Consider the following 13,505-nt stretch of genomic DNA (forward strand, 5'->3'; position numbering starts at 1 on the left):
ATAGAGCTTCAGATTACCTGTGGTAGAATCCAGAAGCAGTGGGGCAGCAGTAGAACCAAGGGCCTGTATTAGACTACCTAACTCTTGAAGGGCACAGACAAGCACATGCTGGCTGGCAGATACATCCATTGTACCTACTTTCATCTCCACATTACTGTCATTCATTGCAGCATCTGGAAATTAAAACAAACTTAAATTGAATTGCTGCAGATATAACATCAAACTAAGAACACCAATGATGCATTCAGAATTTTTTAAATGGCAATATTTCTGCATTAGTTAATTTAATAAACCCAAGCACTCAGGCAAACCAGAGCACTTAAACTCTAAATCTCTGCAATGGACTATGGAATGAATTAATTCCAAATGTGAGGCAGTGTCTCATCTTTCAGTCTTGACAGAGGCAGTATGGAAAAGCACACATGCCATCAAAATAAGCCATCAGAATTACATTTTAACCTCTCACTCTTTACTGAGCAACAAAATAAAGCAAGGGACTCAAAGTGAAGAAATTACTTAAATTTCAAGAGATTAAGAAAAACCTGGATGTTTAAATACCAGAACACAAGCATATTTTTAAAGATAAATTAATTCACAGAGTGGACACAACATAAAGATGCATTGGTTCAAATATGTTTTATAAAGTTCAGTACCTAGTCCAAGCCATTTCTACATTGTATTGTGACAAGATATATACAGAATGGAAAGGTTCAGAATGTCAAAAATTTATTCACAATCTATTGTTTTCTTTCAAGGTCTAATTTTTTTAAATTCATCTTTCAGCATGAAGGCATAACTGGCTAGCCATTTATTACCCATCCCTAACTGACCTTAAGAAGGGATGGGAAGCTATTACCTTGAACTGCTACAGCCTTTCCAGTGAAGGCCTCAGTCACGCAGAAATTGGGTAGGAAGTTCCAGGATTTAGAATAAGTAGCAAAGGAGTAGCAATATGATAATGATGGTCCCACACACCTCCTACACTTGCTCTTCTTGGTGGTAGAAGTCATGGATTTAAGAGCTACATCAAAGAAGGCCAGGCAAAAACTAGTGTATGTCATAGATGGCATAAACTTTAGTGATGGTGCCACGATGGTGAAGGCAACAAATGTTCAGAGTATTGGATGGTATACCAATCAAGCAAGCTTTGCCCTTGATGGTGACAAGCTTGGGTGTTGTTGGAAATGCATTCATCTATGCAAGTGGAGAGTATCTCACTACATTCCTGACTTGTGCCTTTTAGATGACAAAGAGGTTCTGTGCTATGTTATGGACTCGGTGAATATCCCTTTAAGATAGAGCTAGTAGTAGTTGTTGGTGTGTGTGCGCGCGCAGCATGCTTCAACAGAAAATAAAGGACGTAATGATGTTGTTGAAGAAGTCAGTCAGAGAAAAGAGAGCGCGAGCGCGAAAAGAGAGCGCGAGAGAAAAGAGAGAGACACACCAGCCTGCTAGTTTCTCTATCGATGGATGAGAAACAATAACTGTGTATGTCACTGCAATCCACGTATGAAAATTAGGAGTAATCTGGTGGAGTTCACTTTGTTGCTGACCTGTAGAAGGAAACAGGTACATGTGTGGATGGCCACGACTCGGATGCTTTTCAGGGTGAGGAAGTCACTACCGAGTAAACACTGAGGTGTCCTTTGGGTTCCATTGTGGAACATTTGGATTTCGTGATTACTCTCTCTATGTTCTCTACATCTATGTCTTATCTTCAGACAACGGTGGTTGTTGAAGAAGCCTTTGCTCACGTTTCACCTTATGGCTTGCTGAACTGAACTTTAAGAACCATTCCTGGACTTGGAGTTTGGGACTTTGCCACACACACATGACGAGTTTAGTTTTTGGGGTTAATGTTCAAGGTTTAACATTTTTACTTCTAACATTCTTACTTTTATTTTTCTTATTATAAGTAGTTATTAATAAAATAGTTTTTAAAACTGAATCATGACTCAGTGTGTTTCTTTTGTTGCTGGTTCATAACAGCTATCAGGAGAGAAGTCACAATTTGCAGGGCACCCAACCTCTGATTTGTTCTTGGCAGGTAAATTCCAGTGTGGCAACTGCATCGGAACGGGTTAAGATGCAACTAAGTTGGCATGTTGGCACCTAAATTTTAGGTATGCCTGGTGATATACCCTTCTGCATGCCTCACTGAACACTAATCTATATCCTGACTTGATTGTAACAGTCAAGTGATGGATATACCAGGCCACGAGGTCAAAGATTGTGGTGAGACACATTTCTGCTGCTGCTATTTCACTGCGCCTTATGGATGTATAGGAGCAATGATGAAAGACAATGAAACCCCGACTCAGAAGGTATTCTGTGCCCTTGATACTTCTACCAAATGTTGAAGTGTTGATGCTTCAACTGAGATAGGCCAACTGATATTATCAGGGTAGTGGTTTTCTTCTTCATGTTTAACCTGATACCATAAGACAAAGTCTGGAGCCAATGTTGAGGACTAGTCTAGCAACCACAGACATTAACATATTATTAAGAAATACACCATATATAGCACAAAGAAACAACATTAATGACGTTCAGGCATTATGCATTGCTCATCTAACAGCCAAAATCACTAAATGTACACGCAAAAAGGCATGCTTCATACCTACAGCTTTCTTCTGTTTACCCACAGCCTGACAGATCTCCTTTGCTGCTGCAATCTGAGCTTTCTCTCCAAGTAGATTTCCCACTGTGGCCCGAAGAATAAATGAAACACAACGACGACAGCAAATGGCATCAATTTGAGTCTGGGTAGCTTTTGGATGGGACACCAACTCCAAAATATGTCCAAGTAGGGAAGCAAAGTTCAGTTCCAACCACTGACCACCAAGTGTAGAAACAAATGTAACATAGGCCTATAAAAGATGGATGTGAAATTTCTGTAGATTTCTTATTTCAGTACTAAACAAAACTATTTTAAAATAACATTAACGTGAAGCATTGAGTTACTTCCTTCCATCTCTACCCAATACATGATCTTAAAATCATTATGTATTTTGCAAGAACAATAAAATGTATAAACTGCAGCTCAGTTGATCACTCAGAATTCAATCAACCATAAGATATAAAGTTACGTCCCAGGACTTACTTCCATCAGAATGATTATTTGGTCTATTATTAGATTTTGCTGTATTTTTTAAACTGCATCACTAATATAGTGCAGCATTTCATTCTAATGCAAGGAATAGTAGAAATCCTTCTGCTCAGGTTAGATGAGGTTGACTGTGATCCAGCAGCAAAAGGGAACAAAAATAGCCCAATCTTAAGACATTGATAGAAGGAAAGCAAATATCAACAAGTGTTCTTGGATTTTTCTTTTACCCTTTACCAAACTCATTTGTTTCCTTGGTAAATGAAACTGTACTTAAATATGCAGCTAAAAGGTCAATGCAACTAATGATTTCTCAAAAAGGCAAGAATCAAATCTAACCTGAGTTACTCCAATCCTAACATCCCGGTTCACAGAGCTGGATCCTTTCAGTATCTCTCCACTGACACGCAAGAACCCACTGCCACCTCGCAGGAAGCCAGAAGCTAACAAGTCCATTGCTTCCTCCAGTGAGGTTTTACGAACCACTTGTCTTGCACCTGGAGAAAAATATGAACATTTATTAAAAAGCAAAAGCGAAGATACATGGTGGCTTACAATAGCATTTCTTTCCTCAATACATTTTCCAGGTTATTGACTAACCTTATAGGGAATACTGAACCGAGAACTCAGTGATTTGACTTGCTCAACAAATATATTGGCCTATGCCGTGATACCAGAACTAAAACTTCAATTTCATGCAATGCCAGTAAAATTGGGATTCTTGGCTTGTTTTGAATGTCAGACTTGGGCCCAGAGAGTCTGGTCTTTGATTCTCAAGAGTTTGGTTAGCTCTTCATTCATCAGCAGTGGATGAAATAAGTAGCATTTGTGAAAAACATGTCCAATTCATTGTGGATTACAAGAAAATAGAAAGTAGCAGCTGACAGCTCATCAGAATAAAGTGATGACTTAAATTTCATTTTTAGAAGGTGCACAATTTCAGAATATATCAGAAACTTCAAGCCACTGAGACAAAGTAACAAGCACTAAATTGCAGAGGGCCAACACTTAATCTCAAAGGTGGCTTGGATACCAATTATCAAGGAAAAGAAAGTTATATCAAGAGGAAAGAGAAGTGATGTTCCTTTTGGGGGAGTAATTTCAGTGTGGCTCACATTGTCGAAAACATGATAATCAGGGGCAAGATGAATAAGTGAGAAAAAATAATCACAAGAGCTAAGAGAACATAGAACATTACAGCACAGTACAGGGCCTTCGGCCCACAATGTTGTGCCGACATTTTATCCTGGTCTAACATCCATCCAAGCCTTCCCTTCTTACGTAGCTCTCCATTTCTCTATCATTCACGTGTCTAACAGTCTCTTACATGTCCCTTAGTTATGAGATCTGGAAGAATTAGACAAGGCTAGAGAAATGGAGATCACCAACCACACAAGGGAAGACGTTGATAATTTTAAATTTGAGGCTTTGGTGGACCGGAAGACAATATAGATCCAAGAACAAGATCATGGCAAGTGGGACTTCCCAGTGGATAAAACAAAAACAAAATTTAGATACATTGAAGGTGATCAGCCAGGACAATTCTGAAATAGTTAAGTTTTACAAAGGTCAAAGATAGCAAGCTCCAATTACTCAATGGACAAAAAGCCCTGCGGTGGCTCAAAACATATTTCCCTATTTCCTTACAACGTGGGACATGAGTCAGCCCATCATATCTATGCCAGCTCACAAAAGAATCACATACCCCCACTAATTTCCCCTGTAACCTATTCTCCCCATGTTCCCATCAATTGTTGCATCCACATGTAGGCTTGGGGCAATTTAGTTGCCAACAAACCAATCAACATTCGGAGATGCAAGAGATTCTGTAGATGCAGGAATCTGGAGCAACACACACAAAATGCTGGAGGAACTCAGCAGGCCAAGCAACATCTGTGGAGGGAAATAAACAGTCAACGTTTCAGGTCAAGACCCTTCATCAGGGCTGGGAAGGAAGAGGGCAGAAGCCAAAATAAAAAGGTTGGGGGGAGTATAAGCTGGCAGGTGATAGGGGGGGGGAGAGAGAGGACGGGAGGTGGGGGGGGGGGGAGAGAGAGGACGGGAGGTGGGGGGGGGGGAGAGAGAGGACGGGAGGTGGGGGGGGGGGGGAGAGAGAGGACGGGAGGTGGGGGGGGGAGAGAGAGGACGGGAGGTGGGGGGGGGGGGAGAGAGAGGACGGGAGGTGGGGGGGGGGGGAGAGAGAGGACGGGAGGTGGGGGGGGGGGAGAGAGAGGACGGGAGGTGGGGGGGGGGAGAGAGAGGACGGGAGGTGGGGGGGGGGGAGAGAGAGGACGGGAGGTGGGGGGGGGGGAGAGAGAGGACGGGAGGTGGGGGGGGGGAGAGAGAGGACGGGAGGTGGGGGGGGGGGAGAGAGAGGACGGGAGGTGGGGGGGGGGGAGAGAGAGGACGGGAGGTGGGGGGGGGGGAGAGAGAGGACGGGAGGTGGGGGGGGGGGAGAGAGAGGACGGGAGGTGGGGGGGGGAGAGAGAGGACGGGAGGTGGGGGGGGGAGAGAGAGGACGGGAGGTGGGGGGGGGAGAGAGAGGACGGGAGGTGGGGGGGGGGGAGAGAGAGGACGGGAGGTGGGGGGGGGGGAGAGAGAGGACGGGAGGTGGGGGGGGGGGGAGAGAGAGGACGGGAGGTGGGGGGGGGAGAGAGAGGACGGGAGGTGGGGGGGGAGAGAGAGGACGGGAGGTGGGGGGGGAGAGAGAGGACGGGAGGTGGGGGGGGGAGAGAGAGGACGGGAGGTGGGGGGGGGAGAGAGAGGACGGGAGGTGGGGGGGGGGAGAGGACGGGAGGTGGGGGGGGGGAGAGGACGGGAGGTGGGGGGGGGGAGAGGACGGGAGGTGGGGGGGGGGAGAGGACGGGAGGTGGGGGGGGGGAGAGGACGGGAGGTGGGGGGGGGGAGAGGACGGGAGGTGGGGGGGGGGAGAGGACGGGAGGTGGGGGGGGGGAGAGGACGGGAGGTGGGGGGGGGGAGAGGACGGGAGGTGGGGGGGGGGAGAGGACGGGAGGTGGGGGGGGGGGAGAGGACGGGAGGTGGGGGGGGGGGAGAGGACGGGAGGTGGGGGGGGGGAGAGGACGGGAGGTGGGGGGGGGGGAGAGGACGGGAGGTGGGGGGGGGGGAGAGGACGGGAGGTGGGGGGGGGGGAGAGGACGGGAGGTGGGGGGGGGGGGAGAGGACGGGAGGTGGGGGGGGGGGAGAGGACGGGAGGTGGGGGGGGGGAGAGGACGGGAGGTGGGGGGGGGGGAGAGGACGGGAGGTGGGGGGGGGGGAGAGGACGGGAGGTGGGGGGGGGGGAGAGGACGGGAGGTGGGGGGGGGGAGAGGACGGGAGGTGGGGGGGGGAGAGGACGGGAGGTGGGGGGGGGAGAGGACGGGAGGTGGGGGGGGGGAGAGGACGGGAGGTGGGGGGGGGGGAGAGGACGGGAGGTGGGGGGGGGGAGAGGACGGGAGGTGGGGGGGGGGAGAGGACGGGAGGTGGGGGGGGGGAGAGGACGGGAGGTGGGGGGGGGGAGAGGACGGGAGGTGGGGGGGGGGAGAGGACGGGAGGTGGGGGGGGGGAGAGGACGGGAGGTGGGGGGGGGGAGAGGACGGGAGGTGGGGGGGGGGAGAGGACGGGAGGTGGGGGGGGGGAGAGGACGGGAGGTGGGGGGGGGGAGAGGACGGGAGGTGGGGGGGGGGAGAGGACGGGAGGTGGGGGGGGGGAGAGGACGGGAGGTGGGGGGGGGGAGAGGACGGGAGGTGGGGGGGGGGAGAGGACGGGAGGTGGGGGGGGGGAGAGGACGGGAGGTGGGGGGGGGAGAGGACGGGAGGTGGGGGGGGGGGAGAGGACGGGAGGTGGGGGGGGGGAGAGGACGGGAGGGGGGGGGGGAGAGGACGGGAGGGGGGAGCCGGGGGGTGATGAAAGGGAATGATGCGAGAAGCAAGGAGGTGATAGGTGGAAGAGGCAAAGGGCTGAAGGAGGAATCCAATAGGAGAGGACAGTAGACTATGGAATAAAGGGAAGGAGGTGGGGTACTAGAGGGAGGTGATGGGCAGGTCGTGAGGGTGGTGGAGTGGAAAGAAAAGGAGTGAGGGGCCACAACAATGAGGGAAAACCAAAGGGGAGGAGGGGGGGCAGTGGGAGAAAAAAAGGGGGATAACAGAGGGGAGGAGTTACCGGAAGTTGATGCCATAAGGTTGGAGACTACCAGGACATAATATGAGGTGTTGCTCCTGCAACCTGTGTTTGGCCTCAAAGTGGCAGTAGAGGAGGCCATGGATAGACATGTCAGTATGGGAATGGGAAGTGGAATTGAAGTGGTTGGCCACCAGGAGATCCTAGCTGTTGCAATGGACGGAGCAAAGATGCTCAATGAAGCAGTCACCCAACCTACATCAGGTAGATTGCAGAAGAGGCTGCACTGGGAGCACCAGATGCAAAAAAATGACACCCTGGGATTCACAGGTGAAGCCCTGCGTCACCTGGAAGGAATGTCTCGGGCCCTGAGTGGTGGTGAGGGAGGAGGTGCAGGGGCAGGTGTAACACTTTGCACGGTTGCAGGGATAAGTGCCAGGAGGGTGATCAGTGGGGACATGTGGACAAGGGAGTCACACCCACCTCCCTTCCTCCTCTCACCTGCCAGCTTGTGCTCCTGCCCCTCCCCCACCCTTTTATTCTAGGTTCTGCCCTCTTCTTTCCCAGTCCTGATGAAGGGTCTCGACCTGAAACATCGACTGTTTATTTCCCTCCATAGATGTTGCCTAACCTGCTGAGTTCCTCCAGCATCTTGTGTGTGTTGAACCAATTGACACTGAAGTACTTGGGATGTGGAAGGTAATAGGAGTACCCAGAGGAAACCCACTACAATCACTTAGTGCAAACACCAAGCAGACAGCACTCAAGGTCAGTACTGATCCTGAGCTGCTGGAGTGGGCCACTGTGCCACCCAATACGCTACAACAGAGTTCAGACTGCATCATGTAAAATTAGTAATGCCAATTAAGAGAGGTTAACATGACATGTCTACCAAGTACAAAACGTGTTACATATTACTGTGTTAAATGTCTAATTTAAAATTTCACATATTGTATAAAAGAGATGCATAATATATGGCAAGTTGAACAATTGGATTAACCAACGTCATGAAGCTTTTTAGCTGTTCAAGTTTAGAAATTCATGTTCCCATCTTCACCAAAATCATTGTTAGTACAAGTTCAAGAATCAATGTTACCAGATGTATTAATCTAGAAATAAAGCTCATCTTGTTTATTAGTTTGGTATTTAAGCTGCATTTCAGAATCGAAACAGGTTTAAATAAATTAAAACAAATTTTATGTACACAAATAGATAGCACCCACCTGTGCCCTGTTTAGGCACTACAGCCGTAGCCAGAATAGTTCCCAGCAATTTCGATACAGAGACACGTACATCATAATTGGAACCTTCAAAGGCTTTAAAACAAAGCGTAGCAACATTTTCTAATTCTGTCGTCCACATAAATAGAGCTTCTTTCTGAAGTTCCAAAAGGCACTGAAATACAAAAATACTGTCAGTATCCACTAGAGCAGGCATAATAACAAGTCAATCAGAGCCTTTAAAAAAAAGCACATCTGGAACTAACGTACTAATTCTACTAACAAATCCTTCTGGTGAAGAGCTCAATGTTAATAACTTCAAACCAAATATTTACCATTCTGAAACAGATTTTAAAAATGAATTGGTGTTCAAGAATTACTTTTTTTAATGAAGCAATCATCACACAAGATCAGTTAAAGCCAGCAAGCATTGCTCAGAACATCGACTCATGCAAAAATGTTCATGTGGAGTGGGAACAAAGCAATAAGGAGACAGGATTCAAGTGTGAGGTGATGATTATGGAAAGTCAAACCAGCGTAGGACTTATACTATGAATGGTTGGGCACTAGGGAGTGTAATTGAACAGAGGGACCAAGGAGTTCAAGTGCATAGCACATTGAAAGCAACATCACAGTTGACAGTGTGGTGAAAAAGGCATTTAGCATGCTAGCCTTTATCAGTCAAGGCAATGAGTATAGGAGTTGGGCCATCATATTGCAGTTGTACAAGTTGTTAGTGAGGCTGCACTTGGGAGGACAGTTTTGGAGTCCTATTATAGAAAAGACATGGTTAAACTGGAAAGTGTGCAGAGAAGATTCACAAGGCCAGAGTTACAGGGAGAGGTTGGCCAACCTGTGTCTTTATTCCTTGAAACATAGGAGAACGAGGGACAACCTTATAGAAGTGTTTAAAATTATGAGAGGCATAGATAAGGAGGATGGTAGCGGTCTTTTCCCCAGGTTAAGGGAGTCCAAAACTCAGGGGCATAGGTTTAAGGTGAGATGGGAAAGATTTAAAAGGGACCTGAGGGGCAACTTTCTCATGGAGAGGGTGGCGAGTATATGGAATGAGCTGCCAGAGGAAGTGGTTGAGGCAGGTACAATAATATCATTTAAGAAGCACATGGCTAGGTACATGGAGGGGAGTGGGGCTTGGAGGGATATGAGCCAAACGCAGGAAATTCAGACTAGCTGGGTGGGCACCATGGTTGGCATGGACTCCTTGGGCCAAAAGGCCTGTACCCTCGCTGTACTGTTCTATGATTCTAGGATAGTGGAAAACAGAAGATGCATGGCCAAACAGGAGAAACCTTCACAGAAATTGTTCATACTGCACAATTGGTCAAGATCTTTACTGTCAATTATGTTCCACATTTTAAAATTGCCAGAGAACAAAAAAGATCCAAGAAAGTTTTTGCACACTTCCTGATGAAATTCCACAGAAGCAATGAAGTAGCAGGCCTTGAAGCAACTCATAAGCCTGCCTTTTACCACACCAGGTGAGGCTATTAGGCTGAATAAAATAATTAATGTTACAACAAGCCATTCAATTAAATCAGTCAATGCCTGCCATCATATCTCTACATCTATGTAAGCATTGCCAATAAGATTACATTAAATGATCTAATATCCAAACACCTACGCAGTTTATCTAAAGACAAACTTGAATCCCAATATGGCACCGGGAGAATCTAAAGAAAAATAATCAAATACACTGGGAAGTGAAAAGCTCGGACCAGTAACAGAAACCACAAAACTGCCAGATGATCGAAAAGCCTTCTAGCTCACTAAAATCTTTATGGAAAGGACAGCCATATTTGTCTGCTCTCAGCATTGCCTGACTCCAAATATGGTTAAGATGGTTGATTCACAATTCTCCTGTAATGGCCTAGTAAGCCATTCAATTCAGGGGTGTATAGGAATGGCAGTAAATACTGGCCATGCCAGCAAGCCCATGTCCCATGATAAAAATTTCTTTTTTAAATTAAATTTACTCACACAATTTCCAGTCCCTGCAATGCCTTGTTCGTCACACATTCACACCATCCAACGTGGAATGCAAAGATCCCATTTCAATCACTTCGCCCTCCCCCCCCCCCCCACCAATTCTATTGCCTCACAACTCATGTTTTACCTACACTCTATTCTAACTTTCTTCAGTTAAATGTTCATCGATCTTCCCCCATTCTTATCCCCTCAACCAGTTAAAAAATTCTGAGATCAATTGCGTCTCTTTTTGAATGTCACATTAAAAGAGAAAATATTGTTTTTAAACACTTAATCACATTTCCACTCCTTCATACTAATAAATCTGCTTTTATCATATAGTAAGGACTTCCTGAGGCTTCCAACACAGCTTAATGTTACTTCATGGATTTTGTGCATCTTGGAATAAAACCGAGAAAAAGACAACCAACTTTTTAAAAATAGAGAAATAGATTATGTCAAAAAGTCTCTTGAACAAACTTCTGCAGTCTTAACCAACCTTGCAGAGCACTTTTCCTCATTTAAATGTGTTTGAAAGTGAATGAGCTCAAAGAAAAACTGCAAAATGTATACCTTTGCTGCAGCACAACGGACAGCCATTGACCGATCTGTCAAACATGAGCGAGCAGCTTTGTAGATATCTCTGTGACATGGTACAGCAGCAACTCCTTGCCCCAGCAGCACCTTCTGTAAACTCAGCATAATCTCATAGCGCCCTTGGGACTAGATCACAAATCACACCGGACATGGATGTTAAAGACAATACACTGTCAAAGCTAACAAAAACAGTAAACTTCCTGAATGTGCATGGAGGCTCAGCGCTCTTGGAACTTCTAGCAAATTAGTCAATATCAGAAAGTCAAAATTACACATAAAGGATTGTCAATTTATCAAAACAAATAAAATTTCCCAAATGCAAAGTTATATTGACTGTGAAGATGATTCGATCGGCTATTTCCAGAAAAGATTCTGATACAAAGTCTCCTACCTCAGCACTTTTGATAGCTTTCAACAAGTTTCCCACAGTGTGTGTGTGTGTATTCCCCAACATTCGTCCCAGCTGTTCATACAGAGCTCCCAAACAAGCAATTGCAGCCCTGCAAAACAGGACCAACAATGTAAACAACTGTGTCAACTCAAATAGAAATACTGTATTAAAAATTACTAGCTTGAAGAGAGAATTGTTAGTCTGACACATCTGGTCAAGACTAATCTTTTCACAGAAATTACTTTTCTACAAAATAGCAAAATAAAAAGCAAAATTACTTGGGCAATCTGAATCAGCAAAATACCTTAGGAGAATGGAAGGTTAATGAGTAACTTACTTTATTAGGTGTAATGCCACAATAGATCATTGAATACAAGGCAGAAGCCTAAGTACTAAAGGCCTGTGACTGGTGGTGTGCTACAGGGATTGTGGTTAACAGTGAAGATTATCAAAAATTACAAGAGGATCTTGATCAGCTAGGTTAGTGGGCCAAGGAATGGCAGATGACGTTCAATTCAGTTCAGTGTGGGGTGTTGCATTTTGAGAAGTCAAACCAGGGTAGTATTTTCTTTGTGAACTGTCAGGCATTGGGGAGCGTTGTAGAACAGGGGACCTTGAAGTACAAGTACACAGTTCCCTGAAAATGGCATTACAGGTAGACAGGGTGGTTAAGGAGTTTGACACACTGGCCGTCATCAGACAGGTGTCACGAACCAGCAACAAAAGAAACACACTGAGCATGATTCAGTGTTAAAAACTATTTTATTAATCACTACTTATGATGATACGTAAAATAAAAGTAAAAATGTTAGTATGTTAGAATTCAAAAATGTTAAACCTCAAACGTTAACCCCAAAACTAAACTCGTCGTGTGTGTGTGTGACAAAGTCCAAAACTCCCAGTTCCAGAATGGTTCTTAAAGTTCAGTTCTGCAAGCCATAAGGTGAAACGTGAGCAAGGGCTTCTTCAACAACCACCGTTGTCTGAAGATAAGACGTAGACGTAGAGAAACATAGAGAGAGTAAATACGAAATCCAAATGTTCCACGATGGAACCCAAACGACACTTCAGTGTTTACTCGGTAGTGACTTCCTCACCCCGAAAAGCATCCGAATCGTGGTCGTCCACACACAAATACCTGTTTCCTTCTACAGGTCAGCAACAAAGTGAACTCCACCGGATTACTTCCAACTTCCATACATGGATTTCAGTGGCAGACACAGTTATAGTTTCTCATCCATCGATAGAGAAAACTAGCAGGCTGGTGTCTCTCTCCCTTCTCTCTCTCTCTCTCTCCTTCTTCTTCTTCTAACTTCTTCAACAACGTCATTACGTCCTTTACCTTCTATTGACGTAAGCACGCCCCACACACACATACACACACACACTCTCTATCTTAAAGGGACTTTCACTGAGTCCATAACACAAGGCATTGAGTATAGGAGTTGGGACATTATGTTGCAGTTGTACAAGGCATTGGTGAGGCCTCAACTGGAGTATTGTGTATAGGTTTGGTTACTCCATAAAAGGAAAGATGTCACAAAGCAGGAAAGAGTGCAAAGAAGATTAACAAAAATGCTGCCAGGACTTGAGGGCCCGAGTCAAAGGGAGAGGTTGGGCAAGCGAGGACTTTATTCTGTAATACTTCATTCTGCATTGTTATTGCTTTTACCTTGTCCTACCTTGATGTACTGATGTGATGAAATGATCCATCTGGATAGCAGGCAAAACAAAGTTTTTCACCGTACCTCAGTACATGTGACAATAATAAACCAATTTATTCTTTTTATGTACTATTTTATTCCATGGAGTGTAGGAGTCTGATGGGTGACCTTACACAGGCGTAGATAAGGTGAATGCACAGTCTTTTCCCAGGGTAGGGGAGTCCAAAACTGGAGGACAGAGATTTAAGGTGAGAGGGGAAAGATTTAAAGGGACCTGAGGGGCAACCTCTTCATGCAGAGGGTGGTGCGTATATGGTACAAGCTGCCCAAGGTTGAGGCAGGTACAATAACGATATTTAAATAACAATTGGACAAGTACATGGATAAGAAAGGTTAAGAGGGATATAGGCCAAACACGGGCA

At 45.9% G+C, this 13,505-nt stretch overlaps 1 protein-coding gene across 6 annotated transcripts in view; it reads right to left on the minus strand.

The window, feature by feature from the left end:
* heatr5a (HEAT repeat containing 5a) overlaps nucleotides 1-13,505 on the minus strand; it is a 96,636-nt gene that overhangs the window by 70,001 nt on the left and 13,130 nt on the right. For all 6 annotated transcript variants that reach the window (XM_052025504.1, XM_052025514.1, XM_052025524.1 and 3 more), the window contains exons 4-9: nucleotides 11,420-11,528; nucleotides 11,005-11,154; nucleotides 8,449-8,620; nucleotides 3,446-3,603; nucleotides 2,621-2,870; nucleotides 18-173 (exon numbers count right to left, since the gene is read on the minus strand). In XM_052025504.1, the coding sequence (XP_051881464.1) occupies nucleotides 18-173; nucleotides 2,621-2,870; nucleotides 3,446-3,603; nucleotides 8,449-8,620; nucleotides 11,005-11,154; nucleotides 11,420-11,528 (995 nt within the window). The remainder of the gene's footprint in view (nucleotides 1-17; nucleotides 174-2,620; nucleotides 2,871-3,445; nucleotides 3,604-8,448; nucleotides 8,621-11,004; nucleotides 11,155-11,419; nucleotides 11,529-13,505) is intronic.

Source organism: Pristis pectinata, chromosome 1 (genome assembly GCF_009764475.1).
Source record: "Pristis pectinata isolate sPriPec2 chromosome 1, sPriPec2.1.pri, whole genome shotgun sequence".
Taxonomy (NCBI): domain Eukaryota; kingdom Metazoa; phylum Chordata; class Chondrichthyes; order Rhinopristiformes; family Pristidae; genus Pristis; species Pristis pectinata.